General features: G+C 37.7%; 1 protein-coding gene and 1 long non-coding RNA gene across 2 annotated transcripts in view; one reads left to right on the forward strand and one right to left on the reverse strand.

The window, feature by feature from the left end:
* LOC143742471 (uncharacterized) overlaps window positions 1–23,102 on the reverse strand; it is a 40,454-nt gene extending 17,352 nt beyond the window's left edge. Inside the window, exons 1-2 of the mRNA XM_077235347.1 lie at window positions 23,036–23,102; window positions 2,940–3,071 (exon numbers count right to left, since the gene is read on the reverse strand). Coding sequence (XP_077091462.1) covers window positions 2,940–3,021 — 82 coding nt within the window. The 5' untranslated portion in view covers window positions 3,022–3,071; window positions 23,036–23,102. The remainder of the gene's footprint in view (window positions 1–2,939; window positions 3,072–23,035) is intronic.
* On the forward strand, window positions 8,814–9,356 carry LOC143742544 (uncharacterized). The gene is made up of 3 exons (XR_013205461.1): window positions 8,814–8,932; window positions 9,069–9,146; window positions 9,241–9,356. It is a non-coding gene; the product is annotated as an uncharacterized LOC143742544 (long non-coding RNA).
* Window positions 23,103–24,093: the final 991 nt, after the last annotated feature.

Consider the following 24,093-nt stretch of genomic DNA (forward strand, 5'->3'; position numbering starts at 1 on the left):
ACCCGTCTACATACACACACACACCTAACCGAATTCACTCACTTCATTTTGTTCACTCCTTGCAGATATAGTGCACTCAAATGCCATACACTATATAGTGATTAGTTAATGAGTGACCGAGTGAGCGGTGTCGCAACCGTCTATGTTCGCAACTCCCATAACGGCTTTGGTTCGCACTTATAGATGCCGTCAAGTTCAAAACAAAGCGCACGCTCTGTACTGTGATTGGTGGCTCGTTTGACCAGTTACGTTTTTATCCACTAATAAATAAAAAGGAACGACTGATTTTGAAAATGTAGTAGAGTAAAAAGTAAGATATTTGACTTTGAAATGTTGTGGAGTAAAAGTAAAAGTCTCCCCAAATTTAAATACTTCAGCAAAGTACAGATACGCAAAAAATTTACTTAAGTAAAGTAACGAATTACATTTACTTCGTTACTGTCCACCACTGCTAACCTGATCCAAAATGAAGACTGCAAAGCTGTGTTGAGTTGGACTGTGTTGAGTTGGAAGCCAAACAGTAACACCGCCATCAGCGTTTTGCCTGTTTATTGCCGCCAACCACTTGTTTCTCCGTGTTGTTTCTTTTGGGATACGGTATAAAGATATTCCTTTTGTATGATCACGTATCTGATCGCATCCAACTGCACAGCATCGCTCGGCCATGATAGAAATATTTCGCGACGAGCTGTATTATCACCAGCGGTATAGCATTTTCTATTCCGTCAAAATGGCTGCTCCAAATGGCGTGAGGTCACGCGGGACGTCCCTATACTTAGGGATGATACAAATGTATATGTGCCTTTGCAAAAAATGTGTTGTTATGCATGCACAATATAACATTTATTGATTGGTAATGTTAATATAAAAGAGCTTATATTGTGTTGCTTTATCAGCATTGCTAAATGTCCATCAGTTATGCATGTGATGCATAAAAACAAATCTTTGAATCTCCTCTCATTCTTTGTTCAGGCTGCCTCACTTGATGGGCCATTAGCCATTGGTGGAGTGTCTGTCACACCCCTGGTCTGAATCTCATTAATATTAATAGGCCATTACCACTCCCACGCATAAACCTCTTATGACAAAAAAAACTGTCATACAAAGTATAAATTAATGTAATGTTTTATGTGAACGATTAGGCAGGATGATTTTCACATCATTTTGAAGCCAGAACTCGAAGCGATAACATCCATTAGTCAAAAGTCTTGTGGACACATATTTAGTATGTGTTTTGTGGTCTTATTTCAGCAACTTTCATTTTTATTTTTTTCAATAACCACGCATAAACATTATTCTCTTAAAAATACAAACATGTACATACATGTTGCTCACATATTATGGTAGCCCAGTTTGTGCTATATAGAGTGAATTTACACCTTTGCCATTAACATGTTTATAAATAACTGAAAAAAGCACAAATGTCAGTGCATGTCAAAACATCCCAAGAGCCCCAAAAACACCTTGGTCCCCAGAGGGTTAAAGATGCTACAGAACAGTGGCTGTCAAGCTTGGAGAAAGGAATTGCATGCGTTCATGATAACGCTAGTAACATGGTTCTGGCGAATCGAGGACACCCATTCAAAATGACCCTCAGCCTGATCGAACAGCAGCAACTACGGCCCTCGACTTTCTTTTCGGTGAGGATTACGGCAAAGGCGCCAGTGATTTTTGTTCGCGTGACACTGAAATTGAACGCTACTTCAGTGAGCCATGCATCTCTGTAAACCAGGACCCTCTACTATGGTGGAAGGTAAATGAGAATCGGTTTACAAAGCTGAGCATCATTGCCCAGTGGTACTTAGCTGTTCCTGCGACATCTGTCTCAGCGTTTTTTCCACCGCCGGGCTAATTGTGAATAGACTCCGCACACGTCTCTCACCTGAGCACGTAGACCAACTTATCTTTTTGAACAAAAATATGTAGGCTGTACCCTATATATAAGTTTCATCAGTCGTGGTAAATATGCCTATACAGGATTGTTTTTTTTTTTTAGTATGTTTTAATAAATGATTTCGTCTGTTTTATTTACACATAGAAGTCGTTTGTTCTGACTTGTTAAACTTGGAAAATGGAAAGCTGTTTGTTTTTGTTGTTGTTTCATAAGCACAGTTGAAATATGCTGCTGAAGTAGCCTGACACTGAAGATAACGTTTTATTTACTGTTGAATAAAGTAGCCTAAAAGTATCACGTGTATTCATTTTTATGATGATGAACATATCCTTTAAATTGTATTCAGAATTCATCAATCATGTGTTTTTCAGTAATTTAAGTCAGTTTTACCGACTAAAGTGTAATTTTAGCCAATATACTGTAAAATAACTTTTTGTTCTATCAGAAAGTCCTAATGTAATCCAAAATATTAATTCTAAAATATTAAATTGATATCATTGTCTCCATGACGGACACGCCACACCACCCCCCCGAACAAGCCCCGCCCCCGAACATTGGTTATGACTGAAAATAAACATAAGCAGTTGATAAAGAAAACGTAACATGGGATCCATGTATTAGCTCTTAAAGTGAAAGCAGCAGTATCTGTCATTAATGTTGATAAAACAACTGAATATAGCTTTAATAGTAAGGAATCAGGATTAATAGCCTATGTATTTAACTTATACAGGATTAAAAGACTATCCAATGTTATTTTAAATTTGATAACTTTATTTAGTTTCTGTAGTATTTCTGAATGCTAGTGTTAGACCTACCCAAAAAAAGTCTCTATTTCATTTCTATCTTCATTCAATTGTATATATTTGTGCTACTTTTTTATTTAATTCAAAGATTGAATTCATCAGCAAACATTTGTGTGAGATAAATGTAATAGCCTATATGTATAAAAACATCACTTGTACAAAAACATCACTTATTTCTGAAAAGGCCAACATTTTAAACAGGGTCAAAAGACCCGAGTTCAGATTTTGAGAATGAAACAAACCTGTTTTCTCCTCAGTATCTTCTTGTTTCACTCTGAATACTTCAATCTTGATGTCTTCACTCTCCTCTTTAATAGACGCCATCTTTATTGTATGTCAGGTGGATCTCGGTTGTTTTTCGGTGTTTGGACACCCTGTCATGTTTAGGATGAGAATAATTGACAGAAAATAAAATACAAAATAAATATCTGGGGGTCTCAATTATGGGGTGAGAATTGTTGCATTATTCCAAATAAATAGATTATGATCCACAAATAAATGTAAAGAGATTCACAAAAATATATCAAATTAACAAATACAAACCCAATTCCAAAAAATTTGGGACACTGTTCAAATTGTGAGTAAAAAAGGAATGGGATAATTTACAAATCACATAAAGTTATATTTTATTCACAATAGAATATAGATTACATATCAAATGTTGAAAGTGAGACGTTTTGAAATGTCATGCCAAATATTGGCTCATTTTGGATACCATGAGAGCTACACATTCCAAAAAAGTTGGGACAGGTAGCAATAAGAGGCCGGAAAAGTTAAATGTAAAGGAACAGCTGGAGGACCAATATGCAACTTCTTAGGTCAATTGGCAACATGATTGGGTATAAAAAGAGCCTCTCAGAGTGGCAGTGTCTCTTCGAAGTCAAGATGGGCAGAGGATCACCAATCCCCCCAATGCTGCGGTGAAAAATAGTGGAGCAATGTCAGAAAGGAGTTTCTCAGAGAAAAATTGCAAAGAGTTTGAAGTTATCATCATCTACAGTGCATAATATCATCCAAAGATTCAGAGAATCTGGAACAATCTCTGTGCGTAAGGGTCAAGGGCGGAAAACCATACTGGATGCCCATGATCTTCAGGCCCTTAGACGGCACTGCATCACATACAGGAATGCTACTGTAATGGAAATCACAACATGGGCTGAGGAATACTTCCAGAAAACATTGTCGGTGAACACAATCCACCGTGCCATTCGCAGTTGCCGGCTAAAACTCAGGTCAAAAAAGAAGCCATATCTAAACAGGATCCAGAACACAGGCGTTTTCTCTGGGCCAAGGCTCATTTAAAATGGACTGTGGCAAAGTGGAAAACTGTTCTGTGGTTAGAGGAATCAAAATTTTAAGTTCTTTTTGGAAAACTGGGACGCCATGTCATCCGGACTAAAGAGGACGAGGACAACCCAAGTTGTTACCAGCGCTCAGTTCAGAAGTCTGCATCTCTGATGGTATGGGGTTGCATGAGTGCGTGTGGCATGGGCAGCTTACACATCTAGAAAGGCACCATCAATGCTGAAAGGTATATCCAAGTTCTAGAACAACATATGCTCACATCCAGATGTCGTCTCTTTCAGGGAAGACCTTGCAATTTCCAACATGACAATGCCAGACCACATACTGCATCAATTTCAATATCATGTCTGCGTAGAAGGAGGATCCGGGTACTGAAATGGCCAGCCTGCAGTCCAGATCCTTCACCCATAGAAAACATTTGACGCATCATAAAGAGGAAGATCCGACAAAGAAGACCTAAGACAGTTGAGCAACTAGAAGCCTGTATTAGACAAGAATGGGACAACATTCCTATTCCTAAACTTGAGCAACAATGTCCCCAGACGTTTGCAGACTGTTATAAAAAGAAGAGGGGATGCCACACAGTGGTAAACATGGCCTTGTCCCAACTTTTTTGATATGTGTTGATGCCATGATATTTAAAATCCCTTAAATCCCCTTTTTCCCTTAAAATGATACATTTTCTCAGTTTAAACATTTGATATGTCATCTATGTTGTATTCTGAATAAAATATTGAAATTTGAAACTTCCACATCATTGCATTCTGTTTTTATTCACAATTTGTACAGTGTCCCAACTTTTTTGGAATTGGGTTTGTAGGCTAAATAGATTAAGATCCACAAATAAATGAAAAGAGTTTCACAAAAAAAATATAAAACTCACAATTAAATAAAATGAGATTTGCAAATAAAAAAATATATTTACAAATGTGTTTTATGACACAAACACAACTCTGCCTGGCATTTATTTATGAACCGCTTTCTGTGCATTTGTAAATCCCCTCATGCATTTGTGGATTTTGAAACACTTCTAGCGTTGACGTGCGGATAAATCCACAAATAAGTGGACTCCACCCACCGTTTACCGTTCAAGCTAATCAGATAACGGCCACATTGAGCTGACCAATCGTAGCACGTTCTCGCTACAAGTAATCACGTTAGGCTTTACAATCAGAGTGGTCTTGCCCTGAAATAACTTTGCTCATTCATCTGCATTGGCTCAAATAGGAAGTGTAAAGATAAGGCCCATAATATTGCTTCAGTAAAATATGTTTAAAATTTGGATTTCGTTAGAGTTAGACCATTAGACTGTATCAAGCCAAGATTTAATGAGCCTTTGAAAATGCCAGAGAAACAGCGCAAACGTTATGGGAACAACGCGTTATGGAAGCGTCATGTTATTCATGATAAAACAGAAAAGCATCAATGCGTTGCTGAATAATGAATAACTGGATTCAACCTCGTGATAAATACGCGAGTTTGTGTAATATAGGGGAAATTACTGTCACAACAGCTTTTCTATCTGTTTTTATCTATCTGGATCTAATGATTAAATATGATTAAATATGTATCATGCATTTAAAAGTGAAATGCCCAGAAGAAAAGAGATTTGAATTTATCCGTTAAAACACTTGATAATACAAATAATGTTTCATATGAATCAGACTTAATAATATTGTATAGTAAAAGTTACTTACAGCATCCAAAATAAATGCAAAGATGTATTTTTTTTTTTTTCAGCATTTGATTATCCACTCAAAACCCCATTAGCCTACATGCTGTTACATCTTCAATTATGGTCATTTGGGCTGATATTTTGTCTTCTACATAATATTTATGTCCTATAGCCATTTGTCACAACGATTGTGCTTTAAAAGACAAAATCATCCGTTTTGTAATTTCTTACATCGTGTCTACCCTGTGCAAGGCAGTCTACATTGGACAAAGCAAATGTGCAAATGATGTGTCCTCCGTGTAGTTGCGTGTAGTAGCCGCTACAGAAGAACGGGCATCCGTCTACTATCAATGAATCATTGTAACGTGTCCAGTAGACACTATCGCGAATTATGAATTTTCATGTAGCCAGCATAGTCAATAAAGAAGATTATAGACGCGTCATATCTTCAGGTAAGAAAACAGACGTCATGGGCAAAATGTGTTAACATTGCAAACATGTTAGTTTTACATGATTTGAAACTGCTACGGCAGCAGGAAAGATAATGGGCTATTTGCTTTTAACTGATTCCGGTAGAGAGGGTGTTATAGGCTATGATGCTCGGGATCTGTGATGATCATAAATTGTGTGTAATCCTGAGCTAATAATAAAGAAGAATAAATATAAAGAAGCCTTAAACTTCAACAATCTTTTGGAAACGGGGTGTTTAACCACAGAAACAGCTAATTTGAATGAAGCTCCCATTACAGCTGCTTTCAGGGGTGCAAATATATGCAAAATTAATCAGATCCAGTTCTCACCCCGAGTGTAAGGCATAACGTAATTGGTTGTAGCGAGAACGTGCTACGATTGGTCAGCTCAATGTGGCCGTTATCTGATTGGCTTAGGTAAACGGTGGGTGGAGTCCACTTATTTGTGGATTTGTCTGTACGTCGACGCTAGAAGTGTTTCAAAATCCACACATGCGTGAGGGAATTTACAAATGCACAGAAAGCGGTTCACAAATAAAAGCCAGGCAGAGTTGTGTTTGTGGCATAAAACACATTTGTAAATATATAATTTTTATATGCAAATCTCATTTTATTTATTTGTGAGTTTTTTGTGAAACTCTTTACATTTATTTGTGGATCTTAATCTATTTATTTGGAATAATGCAACAATTCTCACCCCATACTCAAGCAGCTCCCTATAGTTACTATACTATAGTCCCTATAGTAAAAAAAATATTGTACAATGATTTACGTTTGGTTTTTAATAATTTGAAGATGATATACTGCAATTATTATTTGATTTTTTTAAAATGCATTTTTATCTCTCGTTTCATTTACAGCTTTGACCCGCACGCGTCGCCAGCGTGCGGTGATTCGCGCAATTTAATCCAAAGTCATAAACATTACAGTAATCTAGGCCACACGAGCAATAACAGTCAATATTATAATGGTTAAAGTTACTTATTAAAAATAAGGGATAAGGCGACAAAATTAAACTTGCAGTACACTAATAATGTTTGGAATTCAACTGAATTGGTTCAGTTGACTCGGAGCTTGAAAAGCTCAGTTTCTCCATCACAACTTGCCAGTAGCCGAATTCGTGTTTACAAATTCACTGTATAGAGCTCGGGTGTAGACATCATGGAACGGTGCATTGTGGGTAACGGCGGCCATTTTAGAGGTAACGCATAGGCCGGTATGGCCAATCTCCGGACAAATAAAGGAGTTTATTGATTTAAAAATGATTGTATTGCTCCAGATTGAACAGAACTGTGTCCATGGCAATGCTCTGTTTTTCATGGCAATGGTGTTATACTTAGCAGTGGTCTGTTATCAAGAAATAACAGACCGCATTCAACATTAGTATTCAACCAAGCCATGTAATAATAACAATTAAACTACAGAGCTCCAGCAATAGAATAATATGTAAGGTATTAGTAATAATAAAGCATTTTAACATTTAAGCTACAGAGCTACAGTTTCAGCAACAGAATACCATTTAAGGTCCAGTACAGAGGAGACTATAGCTAGAAATTACCACTGCATTTGTGTGTCTATTGGCTGATGCTTTCTAGAAGTGTAAGGTACAAATTATGCCATAGCTTGTCAGTATTACACTAACCTAGTCTATCCACCAAAATCTAGATGAATAAACGAGGTGACATTGCTAATCGAGAATTGATATGCTGATTTGGCTAACAGCAGCTACATCAGTATAACAGCTTGCTCCAAAAACACAGCAACGTACTTACTGCTTTAACGTTAATCTGAACAGCAGAACTTTAGTTAACTGCTAAATGAATACATTTAATGTAAATTTAGCTAGCTAGTTAACTCTGGCAGCTGAAAATCTATTGACCATGTGATAAAAATATCAGTTATTGTTAGCGCTAACGGAGCTGACTACAAAGCAAAAAGACCACCACTTATATGATTTATGAGGCGTGTCGGTACACAATCCATTCTACGCATGCATAGTAGACGCAGTAGAAAACGCACATGCACAAATGATAAATCTGTTTTACGACGCTGATTTTGATTTACGACACTGCACGATCTGTTCCACCCATACGCATATTTGTACCGCGAGACTTTCATTCACTCACAGCAAAAGAAAATGGAGTTCAGCAGAAGAAATGAGAAGTTTGCTCTTTACGCTGCTGTTAGACAATATTTGGTTGATGGGTTGGTGGATGCGGCGTTGAAGAAGGAGGTCTCACGAATTGCTGCAAATTTCGTTATAAGTGGTACGTGAGTGTGGGTATTTGAAATAATATTAGCATTGTTTTAGTTAACACGTGTGAGCATGTCAGTAACGTTCCATCTAGTCAGACATAGTAACCGCCAACATTTTTCACCGCACGTGTTTGCATTCCTGAAAAAAGTGCTGTATTGTAATACCAAACAAAGCTGCCAAATCATTACGTAACAAACATTGTTTGTCTATCTGCACAGAAAGTAAATTTTCTACATTGGCCCCAGTGCACAATTCATGATGCTGGTTGTGCTGTCTAATGAGCAGAGGCGGGCTGTCCTGGAGGAGTGCCACAACAACCCTGGCACAGGGAACCATGGGGGCATGAGGGCGACCATGGACAGGGTTGTTGTGGGGTACTACTGGGATAACAAAGGCAGATGTGGCAGATGTGAGCCTTTGAAGTGTGGCTCCAGCACTGAGGTGGCTGAGGCATTTGTGTCAAAGCTCTACACATTTGGTATGGTCCAGAAAATCCTCACTGACAGGGGCCGTGCATTTTTTAACGAGGTATGTGTCCTTATTACCCTCTCCATTCACACAGGACTTATGACATCACAATTCAAGCTGTTTTAAGTGGTCATTGGTCATTTCTGAGACCAATAAATATTGAAAATAACCATGTGTGTCTGAAAATTATGTACAGCTTAATGCACACATATTTGCGGCGCTGAACATCAAGCATGCCATCACAAGTGCATACCATCCCCAGTCAAACAGCAGAGTAAGTGTGCCATCATGACATCCCGCAAAACAGTTAAGTCAACTTTAGCCAATGTATACTAAAGTGCATGTAGTAATTCCTTTCTATGTTGAAGGATGAGAGAACTAATCAAAATTTAAAGAGGACTTTCAGAAAATATGTTTATCAGCAGCACCATGATGATTGGGACATCCACTTGCAGGCCATAGTTTATGGAATAAACACTGCAAACAGGTTATTATTTAAAATGACTAGATAACGTATATTGCATACATGCCCTGAATTGGACACTGGGGTCTATATGACCCCCAATCGACTTTTCCTTAATAAAAAAAAATGGTTCCCTTCATCTCAGTGGAATAAGATTTTGTGACTTTTCCTACATTATCTATCAATACACACACAAAAAAACTGGGCTTGATTCGGTTGTTCTATAGGTATGTAAAAAAATGTTTTACACTTCTGGTCTTCGGGGTCAATATGACCCCACATTGAAATGAATGGGAAATGCGGAAAAAAAATAAAGAAATTTCTTCATGTGTCAAAAAGAGTCAATAAATCCAGCATAAATCTGAAAATTTTCACACAGAAATGAAGGGCTAGTACTAGAGCATAAATGAGATGTAAAAAAGACATGCTCACTCACACACACAAACACACACACGAAAAAACACACACATGTATGACTGCCACAGAGAGCATTTTTATAGAATTTGGCACAAATGCAGAACAAAGATATAAAAGGGTGAGACCTAATGCATGCACACACACGCTCACACACACACACGCTCACACACACTCACACACACACACACACACACACACACACACACACACGCACACACACACACACACACGCACACACACACACACACACACACACACACACACACACACACACACACACACACAGCCACACACAGACAGACATATGCATTCTCTCTCTCTCTCTCTCTCTCTCACACGTGCGCGCACACACACACACACACACACACACACACACACACACACACACACACACACACACACATATGCATGCATTCTTTCTCTCTCACACACACAGTCACACACACAGACATATGCATTCTCTCTCTAACACACACTGTCACACTCACAGATATATGCATTCTCTCTCTCACACACACACACACACACACACACACACACACACACACACACACACACACACACACACACACACACACACACACACGCACACACACACACGACTGCCACAGAGAGCATTTGTATCAAATTTGGCTAATGAAATCAGCCACACATGCAGAACACGTGTGAGTGAGACCTAATGCATGCACATGCACACTCACATGCAGAGAGAGCAAGAGAGAGATGAGACAGAGATCAAATACAAATGAACTTTTCAACTTTAGAAAGTTTACGTTGAGATGTGAGAGCTGGAACTTTGTTTTGAAAACAAAGAAATTGTTCCCACGCAAAAGCTATAAAAGAGGGTCTTTGGTCTCCTGCACACAGTTCATTCTGTGCTGGCAGTATGGCAAAGAGGTACACTCTCCTCGAGACACTGGACTATGTGCTGGATTCCAGTGAAACTGAATCATGCCAGGAAGACACTGAGCCAGAAGACTCTGAGCCAGAGGACTGCAATCCCCCTGAAGAAAACACAGGGTTGGAAGATGAGTACCAGGAATCGGAGGAGGACTCTGAGGAAGAAGAGGCAGACCAAACCTTCAGTTCTAAAAATGGGCAAATAACCTGGTCTACTACTCCACCTCCACAGGGGCCAGGGAGAGCTTCAGCTGCATAAGTTAAAAAGCTGACACCTGGACCAACCAGATACGCATGTTCTCGTGTAGAGGACATAAAGTCATCTTTTTTATTATTTTTTCCATCAAGCATCCAAAGCATCTTGGTGAAGATGACAAATTTGGAAGGAAAGCGTGTATTTGGCGCTGACTGGAGGGATGTGGACTGGACAGATATTGAGGCATTTATTGGTCTGCTCATACTTGCCGGAGTTTATCGTTCTAACAATGAGGCCCTGACCAGTTTGTGGGAGGCTGAAACTGGGCGTGCTATTTTTTGTGCTGTCATGACTCTGAAAAGATTTAAAATTTTGTCAAGAGTCATCCGATTTGATGAAAGAGCCACAAGATCTGCTCGCCGTGAACATGACAAGCTGGCACCAATTCGGGATCTGTGGGATTTATGGGTTCAGCGTCTCCCACTAATGTTCAACCCTGGTCCAGACATAACGGTGGATGAGTGCCTGGTGCCATTTCGAGGTCGATGCTCATTCAAGCAGTACATGCCAAGTAAGCCGGCGAAATATGGAGTGAAAATCTGGGCTGCATGTGACGCCAGGACAAGTTACGCATGGAACATGCAAGTGTACACCGGCAAGCCTCGAGATGGACAGCCAGAGAGAAACCAGGGCATGCGTGTGGTCCTTGATTTGACCACTGGTCTCGAGGGACACACAGTAACATGTGATAACTTCTTCACATCATATGCCCTTGGCCAGGAGCTCCTGAGAAGGAAGTTGACCATGGTTGGCACAGTTCGCAAAAACAAACCTGAACTCCCACCTGCTATTCTGACAACGAGAGACAGAGCTGTATTTTCCTCTCTTTTTGTTTTCACTGCGACACACAGTCTTGTGTCGTATTGCCCCAAAAGGCATAAAAATGTGCTGCTCATGAGCACATGTCACAAGGATGCCAAAATCAGTGACAGGGAGGACAAGAAGCCTGAGGTCATCTTGGACTACAATCGATGCAAAGGCGGAGTTGACAACCTTGACAAGGTATTTACAAATTTTATGATTTGATGAATGCATCAATTTTGCTAATTTTCAAAGATGGTGAGTTAGTGATTGGTATTTCTTTTTCTAGCAGATCTACTAATTTGTTTATGTGTGTGTGTGTGTTTGAAATATTGCAGATGGTTGCATGCTACAGCTGCAAGCGCAAGACAAATCAGTGGCCAATGGTTGTCTTCTCCACAATCCTTGATGTTTCGGCCATAAATGCCTTTGTGGTGTGGAGAGAAGTCAATCCATCATGGGAGAGAGGGAAGAGTATGAAAAGGAGGCTCTTTCTAGAGCAGCTAGGGAAAGCTCTGGTGTCCCCGCACATGGAGCGACGACAACACGTGCCTCGTACACCAGTCTCTGCAGCGATATTGAAGAGACAACAGGATTCGTCCAACGAGCCAGGGCCCTCCACTGAACCTCCATCACCAAAGCGAAAAAGGTGTCAGGTTTGTCCACGGGCCAAGGATACGAAAACTGACAAGCAGTGTGCAAACTGCAAAAGAGCCATTTGCGCTACTCACACAGTGCACTTGTGCCAGATGTGTGTGGACTGATTATTGTTTTATTTATTTATTGTTTACATGTCATTTTTTTAGCTTGTTATTGCTTTTATGTTCAGTGTTCAGAATGTGATTGTAAATTTTTTTATTGTTATTCGATGTTCACTCTTCACTCCTGTTCATTTTTGCATATTGCTGTTGGTATTATTTACATAATATTTATTTCATTTCTTTTGCATTCTAAAGTTAATTATTTTTTTTTTTTTTTACACTTTGTTCATTAAAATCAATAATATGCAACTGCAATCTGACTCCAAGTCTTGTCCTTTAGGTGTGTCTTATGTGGCATTTTTCTGTCAAATTTCTGTGGCATTTTGTAAAAAAAGGCATCTCAAAATGCATCAAAAACTTAAAAAAAAATCTACTATTTGAAAGAATATTTATTTTAAATGTCTTTTCTAATGTATATATATATATATAAATTCACAAAATGTATCACAAAGGTTGTGATACGAACAGTTGGCCACATCCAGTAAAATGAATGGCTCTCTATTGCCTCTGCTGGTCAAAACTATTTCTTTCTTAAACTGTAATAATTTTAGGTTTATCTCTAACCAGCAGATGGCATACTTTTACACCTAACACCTAGATCAATATCCAGAAACAAATTAAATTAAATTAAAATCATCATTTAAGTGATTTTTTCATAAAAATTTAATATTTCATATGCAAGCTAATGGTGTAGTTGAGGAATTGTGTGGTAAATGGGTACAAAAGTACTTCATATCTCCCAAAACACAGCATTAATGAATAGATGAGAAGTAAACAAAAAAAATGATATATTATTTGTATGATTAAAAATGTATATTTTTTGTACAATTACTCTATCAATTGTTGGGGTCATATAGACCCCAAAGCCCTGAAGTGTAAACAGGAAACGAAGACCTTTTGAGGGTTAAAAGTTTTATTTTGTGATTTGACGCAAAACATTTTGTTTCAAATTAGAGATCCACCAAGTACAGCCCGTACTTTTTAATGTACAATAGGCACCCCCGTCTACCACAGGCATTAAATGTCTGTGAGACAGACGCTGCCTTTGAATTGGCGGACCCAGAGGAGCAGCTGGAGCTAAAACTAGCTGGAGTCAAAACGGTTTGTTCAGAGTTGTGTGGATGGCATGTTCAATTTGAATGAGAATGTTCGCATAGTAATATGTTCTTATCTTTAAGGTACGGAAAAACAATGAAAAGGCACAGGGGAAACAAAAAATTTCTTTTGAGGCAAAGAAAAGGAAAGGGGTACGCCAGTGCTCAGTAAAGGCAGGGGACGAGGTCCTAATTGGCTAGCCCAAAAAGAAGGTGAAGAAGGGAAATTGTTTACAAGATCTCCACCAAGGGCCATTCACCCTCACATCCCTGACAGAGAAGGGTGTGGTAAGTGTGGTTTTGTTAGGGAAAATACAGAAAGTTAATGTTGCGCAGCTAAGGCCCTACTTTCGGTGGCCACAAGGTATTGTAATAATCCTACCTGGTGACATAGCAAATATAAACATGACACTTGACAATGACGATTAGTATTTACTTTCCTGTTGTGTAGATCATAGCCATGAATCTGAGGGCAGCCAAAACAATGCAGAAGACATTGGACTGGTGGACCACCAGTATGCCAATAAAGGTCCACTGTGGTCCAAGAGGTTGTGTCCTCAGCAAGAACAAGTGGTGAGTGCCAAACTTAACTGGATAGTTCACATGCACAGCTTGTTGGTGTGCTTTAAAGCTGACCTATGTGCTGGACAGAACACATCCAGCAAAATAAATTGTTGTTCTGGATGGCCCAGTTTGTCTTCAAAGGGAGGACTTTTGGAGCCTGGGGCTAGATGAACAGGTGGAGAGCAATGTAAGTGGATATTGCTGTAAAGAGTTTGGATGGTTCTAATGCCTTTATTGTAATTTTGCAAAACATTCTGTGATGGGGAATGCATGCTTCAGGCTGGTAGTGTCATCACTTTTGTAAGATATATGTATATGAAATGCAGACATACAATTTTATTCAGGGAATGGATGTCCACTTTGCTGACCTATTTGAAGTCCCTAAATGGAACCTAAGGGAACCTAGTTTGCCGGTAAGTTATATGCCGCATAATGTGTTGACAAGTCCAGCAGATACACCTCTTTAAGTGAAGATATGTCCAAGGAGATCTGAACATAGTTTTTTATTTTCATAGGACAATGTGGAATCTAAAGATATCATCATTTTGCCAGCATGGTCTAGGGGGTCACAAACAGCAAGCCACTACATGCTTTGTGTACGGTTACATTCTTTTTTAGTTTTTCCTCTATTTTTAAACCAGTTGGTGCCCCTATAGCTGACATTAATAGGGTATGTTCTTCACAGGTGTTATTAGTTGCTAAGAAGGAGGCTATTTTTCTGGACTCATTATGTCCAAATGGGTTTGGAGATGAGAAATACCGAACCATATTTAGGTTTGAAATGCATAAGCAGAGGATATTAGCAAGGTTTGACCTGTGACCGATTAAGGCTAACACAGAGAACAGAAAGTGCACGTAGTTACATGCTACTATGGGATTTAAAGTTAATACATGATATGCGGCGTTTTCTACTTTTTTGTATGAGTGCAGCAGGCGCAATGATATGCCGCAGCGCCTGAAAATAGGCTACCTTCCGTCAACCTAACCAACGTGACAACCTGCTTGCACAGGGAGCGGGGCAAGTTACCGAGCTGGGGACTATTTTCAGGCGCTGCGTCATATTATTGCGCCTGCTGCACTCATGGTACGGAGTAAAGTTTCTTGTTTATTACGCAGGAATGAGAGTATAGTTCCTAGCCATATCAGCCTAGAAAATCGCAACTTTACATTTTCCGTCGGTCTTAGTGCACGATGTAACTACAGAAGAGTCAAGTTTTAAATAGGAAAAATATCAAAACTCTTTGTTAATTTTTTTTTGTTGAGAAATGCTAATGGTCTTGTCCACTTCAATGATGTATGCTAAGCTATGCTAAAAGTAGTACCGCCAGAACCGGAGATCGGCTGAATGGATTCAAAAACGGTAAAACTCAACAGTTTAACTCTGGGGGAGTTGTAAAATCAGCCTATTTCCAAAAAAAGTGGAGTATCCCTTTAATCACATTGCTAAGTATTGTGTTTACATGAGGTAAAGTATAATCGCAATATTGCTAAAATCCCATTATAATCGCATTATGAGGGTGCATGTAAACGTGGTCAATGTTTCACCCTTTGTTACATTGCAGCCATCTCCTAGAGACATTTGTTAATTTTTTTTCTTCTTAATCTACACTCAGTACCCCATAGTGACAGCAAAATACAGAATTGTAGAAGTTTTTGCAAATTAATAAAAAATAAACTGAAATATCCAGAATTTCAGAAATTGGAGGTACGAGATACAATGCAGGTGAGCTGAAAGCTGTTTTTAAAGAAACCTAGGCTTCCATAACACCTCAGCAGTGCCACATGTGGATTGCCTTCATGCCTCGTCACACTGATGCAGTATTTCAAGCAAATGGAGGCCCAACCATGTATTTAGTGCATATACGTGAACATATTTTTCAGAAGACCGACATTTCTGTATTAAAAAATCTTTTTTTTTTTATTGGTTGTATGTGATATTCTAATTTTGTGAGATACTGAATTTTGGGTTCTCTTTAGATATAAGCCGTAGTAATCAAAATTAACACACATAATAGAAATATTTCGCACAGTCTCTAATGAATCTATATAATGTATGAGTTTCACGTTTGAATTATTGAAATTGACAAACTTCCACAATATTCTAATTTTGTGAGACCTACCTGTATTTACTTTGTGCATGTTATGGTTTATACGAGTTAGCAGATGCTTTTGTACAAAGCGGCTTACAAATAAAAACAATACAAAGGTTCACAATTAATAGCCTAATGAAAATACAATAATATACAAGCCATAACTCATAATAACTATTTAATTAATGCTGAAAAGATGTCTTTAGGCCCCTTTTGAAAGACCCAAAAAGTCTTGTTATAATCAGGTTCAGCGTGTTCATCTTCAATCCGCAGCGGCGTGCAAGCAGAGTGCACGTCAGAAAAAGAGGACAGGGGGTGTGTGAGTGTGTGTTCATCATAGCCTCATTGGTCTGTCACTGCTCGTCAATGTCAGAATATTTGAGATGACCAATCAAATAGGCGGGCTCTATGTCACAGAAGCTGCTGAGCGCGAATTTTAGCAGAGTGACTGACGCTTCAGTTTATGGTCAAGTGGGAGATAAGATGTAAGTAGCTAAACTAAACATTTCATATTTGACCGTTTTTTAGGTCATAAATGTTAAACGAATGACAAAAATAATCAGGCAAACTAATAGGCTTATGTAACGTGATTCATGTAATGTAATAATTAGTTTACTGTCATTGTGAGGTGACAAGAAACATTAACAAAGCCGTTTGCATCATGTTGGGCATAAGATTAATAATGAATGTGTACATGTTGAGAATTAATATAATACAATTTGTAGCCTTCAGTAAATTAAAAAAGTTCATTTTTCGGAGGGGAAGAGACGGGGCAAAATGAAGAGACTGAGAGAAAAAGAATGAGTGATATTGACAATCTACTGCCACTGACATGGTTTTAAAGCTATTTCTTATCCTTTTTTGGCCTTCAAATGTCTTGAAATGCACACATCAGAGAAATAAAAAATTTGAACCCCCTGACCACCTTAAATTTAGGACCTCTTTGATAATAAAGCCCTGTTTACGGCCCTGTGTTAGGAATAAGATCAATAATGAATGTGTATATTGTGAATGAATTTAATAAACTTAGTTAGGCTACCTAGCTTTCCTAGTAGCTTTCAGTAAATGAACGCTTCTGAGAAAATTATTCATAAATCAACCTATCAGTTGACCCTATGTTTACTTTCTTCACTGACATAAGGAAAATAATCAGCTGCATGACATGTTTTTAAAGTTATTGTTATCTAATTTTTTGGGATATGTAGATCAGAGAAATAAAAATTCTCTCGAACCCCCCTAACTAGCCTACCTCACATCCGGGACATCAGTAATTATAAAACCCTGATATCTGCATGTTAATGAAACTAATTAATAATGAGCATTAGACACAAAACTAAAGTTTTAACTTTTTTAGTCTTGTTTGTAGTTCTTTCTTCATGTAAGTGCAGATAGTCTAGGCAGAAATGCATATTATGTTTCTTATTGTCATCTTTAAACAACATTGAAGGGATTATTTTCCTCATTTAGATTATATAGATATATATTAGCCTATATAGACCCATACTAATACAAAATTACTCAACTTAAAAGTTAACTAATATTAGCAGCTTTTAATAAAAAAAAGATTAAAAAAATTTAAAAAAACCAACCCGTCTTAAACAATACTACTGACCTCAGACCAAAACACGGCAAATTAAGTAAATTAAGCCTAATACCATACAGCAATGAATCACAAAGGAGAGTATGGAGGAAACTGTTCATGTAACAACTCACAACTTTATTATTTTGGAATGGCAACCACGTAAACACATCGTAATGCATAGCGTAAGCTACATTTAAAAGCATCAACATAGACCTGCTGTGAAATGTTAAACACAATACATCTAACGTTACACAAATATGCCGCAAGTTGTGCCGCCTGGCCGTCAAGTGTTTTAACGCATGCATGTACCGATAGTGTAGGAAAACCGTGACGTTTTCTACTACGTAATTACGCATGCGTGAAACGGTTGGTGCAGGTGGAACAGATCGTGTACCGACAAGGCGTTTGCCCTGTCGATCGTGAGACCGATTACAGCAGTTCACAATACAGCAATACTGAACCATTTTCCTAAAAATAACCTAAATTAAACCTAATATTATGACCAACGTAATTACGCACTGCCTTCTATACAGTACATCTACTTCCGTACCGTGATTCCCACAATGCATCGCGACGTGACGAAACGATCCTGGGCTCTACAGGAGCGAAATGAAACGCACGGAGGCGGCCAAGATGGCTCTCTGAATATACGTGCTTTGAAGAGCTCCGCAAATTTAAACTAATAATTCGATTTGTAGTGCGGTAAGAAATACTGTCTATCTTTATTTTGGTGCATACGAGACCTTTTCTACGAATATAACAATTGAAAATGAGTAAATCTGAAAAAAGAAAGAACAAGACCGTGAGCAAAGCCAAAGCTAATCCTGCCAAAGCTACATCGACAAAACAGCAAGTTTCAAACAAACTTTTGAGTGACAATTTGCATGATTACCTCGAGTCAGAAATAGATTTTGCCGATATTATGCCTGCTGAAGTAGTTTTCCCTCCTTTCCCCGAAACGCCATGTAAGTCTCCTGTTATAAAACAGCAGAAGATTGAGAGCATTGATGCCGCTAATGATGTCCTCTCACAACTCAAAGAACTCTCGGTTCTAATTAATAATGGATCTGATGCCCTGGAACGAATGGTGGCGGAGAATGCACGAGCGATCGCGAGTATGAAAGAGACCGTTAACGAAAACACCAAACAGATAGCCGACGTGAAGACAGCTGTTGAGTTTGTGTGTGCCAAAGTTAATGACGTTAAAAGCCAGCTCGGTGTAACGGAGACACACGTGAAAAAGGTTGAGGCGAAATCATCTGAGCATGAACAACGTTTGTCTCATCTCGAAGGATACACGCGTCGTTGGAATCTGAGAATCTACGGGATCCCTGAAAAGGAGAGGGAGGATGTTCGGGAGAGGGTTATCCAGGTCTGTGAGCAGCTTTTACCAGAAGCAAAGGACAAACTTCAATACACCGTCGATACTGTACATCGACTTGGACGTAAAATAGGGAGCAACGACAAACCTAGAGGGATCATCTTTCAGTTTACCTTGCACTTCTACCATGATGCCATTTGGCGGGCTGCGAAGGACTCTCCTTTTCTCAGGAATAACAACTTAAAATTGTCTGAGGATCTGTCCCCGACAGATAGAGAGAAGAGGAACAAACTATGGCCTCTCGTGGACAAAGCACGGCGGGACAATAAGCGGGCATACTTTGTAGGAGGAAGGGCTTTTGTGGAGGGCACCGAAATGTTTCCACCAACCTGAGTTTTCTTCTACTTTTGTTTATTTACTTGCTTCACTCTGTAGTAAAACTGCACTTTTGCCGATTCAGGACTTCTATATGAACCAGAGTACATATCCACGCGAAGCAACTACGCCCTCAAGTCAGGTATTTTGTTACTTTTAGGGTTTAACCCTGTTTATAACTTTAACGTTGCACTTTATTAAAGTGTCACTGGGTTGAAATTAATAGCCCATATCATTTGCCGAACAAAACAAGGTGCTTCATTGCTATTTGTTCATTTGACATGTTTGTTACGGGTTCTTATATACTTCTGTTAATAATTCGTACGCCTATTTTTTATACTGCACTACGTCAATATATTGTCTTTACTGTAGTTTGCTGTGCTCATTTTTATTCACATATTTCTTTATTCTCAACGCGTTATTTTTATTAGCTTATATTAAATTTTTTTTTTTTTTTTATGGTTCTCTCTATTCACTCACTTAATGTTAGAGGGCTAAGAAACCTTACTAAATATAAAGCTATATTTTTAACCTTAAACAGTTTAATTCTGATTTTTATTTTTTACAAGAGTGTCATTCAGTCAAAGAAGACTTTAATTTTTGGGGCTTGGACCTGTGGATGTCCCATGGAACATCAAGTTCAGCTGGAGTTTGCATCTCAGACCTGCAAACTCCTCAGAGTAAAAAAGCGACAAGTTTGCAGGTATGGCATCTTCATCGTTTTAAGGGGAAAATTCTGTTTTCTGATTGTGATCCAAGTGGTCGGTATATTTGCCTCCTACTTGAAATCTCAAATATGATGTTTATCGTTACCAATCTTTATGGTCCTAATCAACAAAAAGAAAATGATGATTTCTTTTATCGAATGGAAGAACGCATACTTTCATTGTTAAATAACTACCCCAACTCTTATTTGCTTTTCGGAGGAGATTTCAATGTGGTTATGGACAATAATATTGATAGATGGCCCCCAAAATCTAATAGTTCTAATTCGTACTTAAAAATGTTCATGCAAAGGTGAAAGACAACAAGCTAAAACAAGTAATATAGGGAAACTCATGATTGCTGGAATATTAAATGAAGATCAAAGAGTAATTGGAAAAATTCGGTTCTATATTTTACTCAGACTTATATACATCTAAATTTTGCCACCATGATGCAACTGATTTCTTCGAGTCTCATCAGAATGTACAGCAATTGAATATGGTAGATAAAGATTTTTGTGACACTCCTATTACCATGAATGAGATAGTAAAAGCAATTAATTAATTTAAAAAAATGGAAAATCTCCTGGCACTGATGGGCTCACTTCAGAGTTTTATAAACTTTTTAGCAAAAAAAAGCATCATTTCTATTAGAGGTTTTTAAAGAAAGCATAGAGAAAAAATCTCTTCCTCCCACCCTATGTCAAGGAATAATAACCCTAATTCCAAATCAATTTCATTGATAATTGGCGCCCAATCACTTTACTAAATAATGACTACAAAATAATAGCTTTAGTTATGGCCAAAAGACTAAAATGTGTCCTAAATTCCATTATTGATGAAACGCAGTCAGGATTTCTGCCAAATAGACATATATCAAACAACGTACGCTTAATATTAGATCTATTGGACTATTCATATTTACTCTAAAAAGAAAGTTTTATTTTATTTTAGACTACTATAAAGCATTTGACACATTAGAACATCAGTTTTTGTTTCAAGCACTAAATAGAATTGGCTTTGGAGACTCCTTCTGTAATATGGCCAAAACGCTGTATATGTATAGTAATAGTTCCATTAAGTTGAGTAACGGTACCTCTCCCAGATTCTTCTTGAAACGTGGAGTGAGACAGGGATGTCCAGTACCTTTTTTTAATTGCAACACAATTTCTTAGTTCGCACATTAAAGCAAGCCAGCTAAAAGGCATCAGAATTGGCAATACAGAAATAATTATTAATCAGTTAGCGGATGACACTGCTCTGTTCTTAGAAGACTCTCTGCAAATACCAGCAGCCTTATGTACTCTTCATCTCTTTTCTAAAGCCTCGGGCCTACATCTTAATAAATGTGAATTACTTCCGATAAAAAAACAGTATGTTCTCTTCAATTGGTGGCATTGCAGTTAAAAACTGTGTTACATATTTGGGTACACAAATAACCAAAGAAAACTCTAGATGCTCTGCTAATTTGGACCCAATTATTATAAAAACAACGAAACACCTAAACTGTCTAAACTATCTAACTTTCACCAACAAGTTCTTTTGGCATGGACTCTCATTTACAAGCATACCTTTTCTCCTCATCGGTGTTACATATGGAACAATAGGAATATTTTATTTAAGAATAAGTCTTTGTTCTATAATCACTGGTTCAGTAATGGAATATTTCATGTTAGACCACTCTTTAATAACGAAGGTCTGCTTTTTAGGTATGCAGAGTTTCATTCAGAATATAATATACCGGTAACTCCAAAAGAGTTTGCCACAGTTATGGATGCTATTCCATCTGGCATACTCATGCTTTTCAAAAATAATACTCTCTCTTTGGGTTCATTATCTTTGCCTGAACCTATCACTCCTATTGGTGAGATATATTTCACTGAAAAAAAAGGAAGAAATTATAAAGTAAGAGTTCTATTCCTTGAGAACGTTATTTCTGGCCCTCCTGCAATCTCATATTGGAATGGACTTTTTGATCATTTAAATTGGCAAAAAATATGGTCCATACAACAAAGGTTTCTCCTCATAAACAAAGTAAAAGAAATATCCTTTAAATTAATTCATAATATTTACCCAGTTAAAAATTTCCTTAGGAAAAAATTCAGATCTGATTTTCACACTAATTGCTCTTTGTCAGAATGACACTGAAACTCCTCTTCACTTGTTTTGGTCATGCAATTTTACTCGGCAACTTTGGAAAGATGTTAGTGGGTTTATCTCAAGCAATATCTTGCAGAATTTCTCCATGAATCCCAAAACTGTTATTTTTGGATTTTTTGAAGCTGATTCAAATGTCTGCTTTATAATAAATCTAATTATTTTCCTATGAAGATTTTATATTCACAAATGTAAGTTTTCAAATTGTAAACCAATTTTTGTGGTGCTCTTGCATGAGATAAAACATTACTTGACTACAATTTCATCCTCTCTTAACCCAAAAGCACTCAGAACATGTAAAATTTGTAAGACCTACAAACTTTTTGCTTTATTAATGTATAGAGTTCTTTTCATTTAAGTAATGCCCTCTTTTTTTTCTTTTTTCTTTTCCCCATTCTTGTTTATATCACTGTCTAACGTTTGTTTTGTTTTGTGCTATGATGTTGTTGTTGTGTTATATATATATATATATATATATATATATATATATAAATAAAAATGATACGCACCCTTTATGTTGTAGTGCAGATTCAGTTTACTCCCGAAAAAAATCGATAATACTAGCTAAAGAATTACTCAATAACAATGAAAACAGATTTATTTTAAAAGCTATACAATTTCATTAACGGTTTGCACTTTGCATAGACTAAAACACTTGAAATGCTTAAAAAAACAAACCTTTGAACAGCCAAGTCAAAGACGCAGCAGGAAGCTATGGCAGGAGCGCGTCGCGGTCTTATGACGTGCATCGTTACACCAAAATAAAAGTACTTAGCAGTGATCACACGCTAAAATCACAAAAAAGCATGGCATGGAATTTCAATGAGCATTAGGATAATAAAAACTAGTCAGAGCTATTCAGTTTAATTCTACAACGGCACATGTTGCCCAATTAATAACTGCCCCATCTAATATGTGAGCTTTTGTTTAAAGGCAAAACAGTCAAGTTTGGGTGCACACTGCACAGAGACATTTAGTCTTTCTTTTCTTTTCTTATGCATTCATTTGTCAAATAGCCATAACAAAACCATTTTAATATTTTACTATTATACTTAACACTTCATCAATACAAATTAAACCTTTATTCTACTTTAAAAACACAAAAATAACTAAATATGGAAAAATCAACAGTTAACATGTGCGATGTATTATAAATTGTGCGAAATTAATTTTGATTGCGTGTGTATTCATTTGAGCTGTACCATTTGTAAAACACATGGGGCCCTGTGTATAAGCCACTCAAGAGTAAAATTGTTGTCTTAAGTCTGTCAAAATTCTAAGAATTACACAATTTTACTCTTATTCCTAAACTTAAGAATAAGTGTGATTCATAAAGGTTCCTAAGTGTCAAAACTAGGCATCAGCTCCTAAATTATTTAAGAGCGCTGGAGAGGTATCCTAACCTAGTTAGGAGTAACAAGATGGCACCAGAGAGGAGGCTGCGCACTTGTATTGGAGTTAAATGATGACGGAGTTGATCATCATGGTATTGTTTTTGTGAGAAATTTTATAGCAATGAAATGAAACTAATAATTAAATTTGTGTCGACTGGAAAAATGAAGCAGTGCACCAGTTATGACTTGAGTTCATCAGTCCACAGTATAAGCAGGGTCTGAAATAGCACTATTGTGACACTGACCACACCAAACATACAGTGGGCAAAAGTGATGTGCAGAGTTTTTTTTTTTTTTAAATGACCCTACAAGTTTGCTTGAACCATCAAATTATGAGGAAAA

The sequence above is a fragment of the Siphateles boraxobius genome, unplaced genomic scaffold (assembly GCF_051911475.1).
Source record: "Siphateles boraxobius isolate OS27281-9 unplaced genomic scaffold, OSU_SipBor_1 19, whole genome shotgun sequence".
In the NCBI taxonomy this organism is placed as follows: domain Eukaryota; kingdom Metazoa; phylum Chordata; class Actinopteri; order Cypriniformes; family Leuciscidae; genus Siphateles; species Siphateles boraxobius.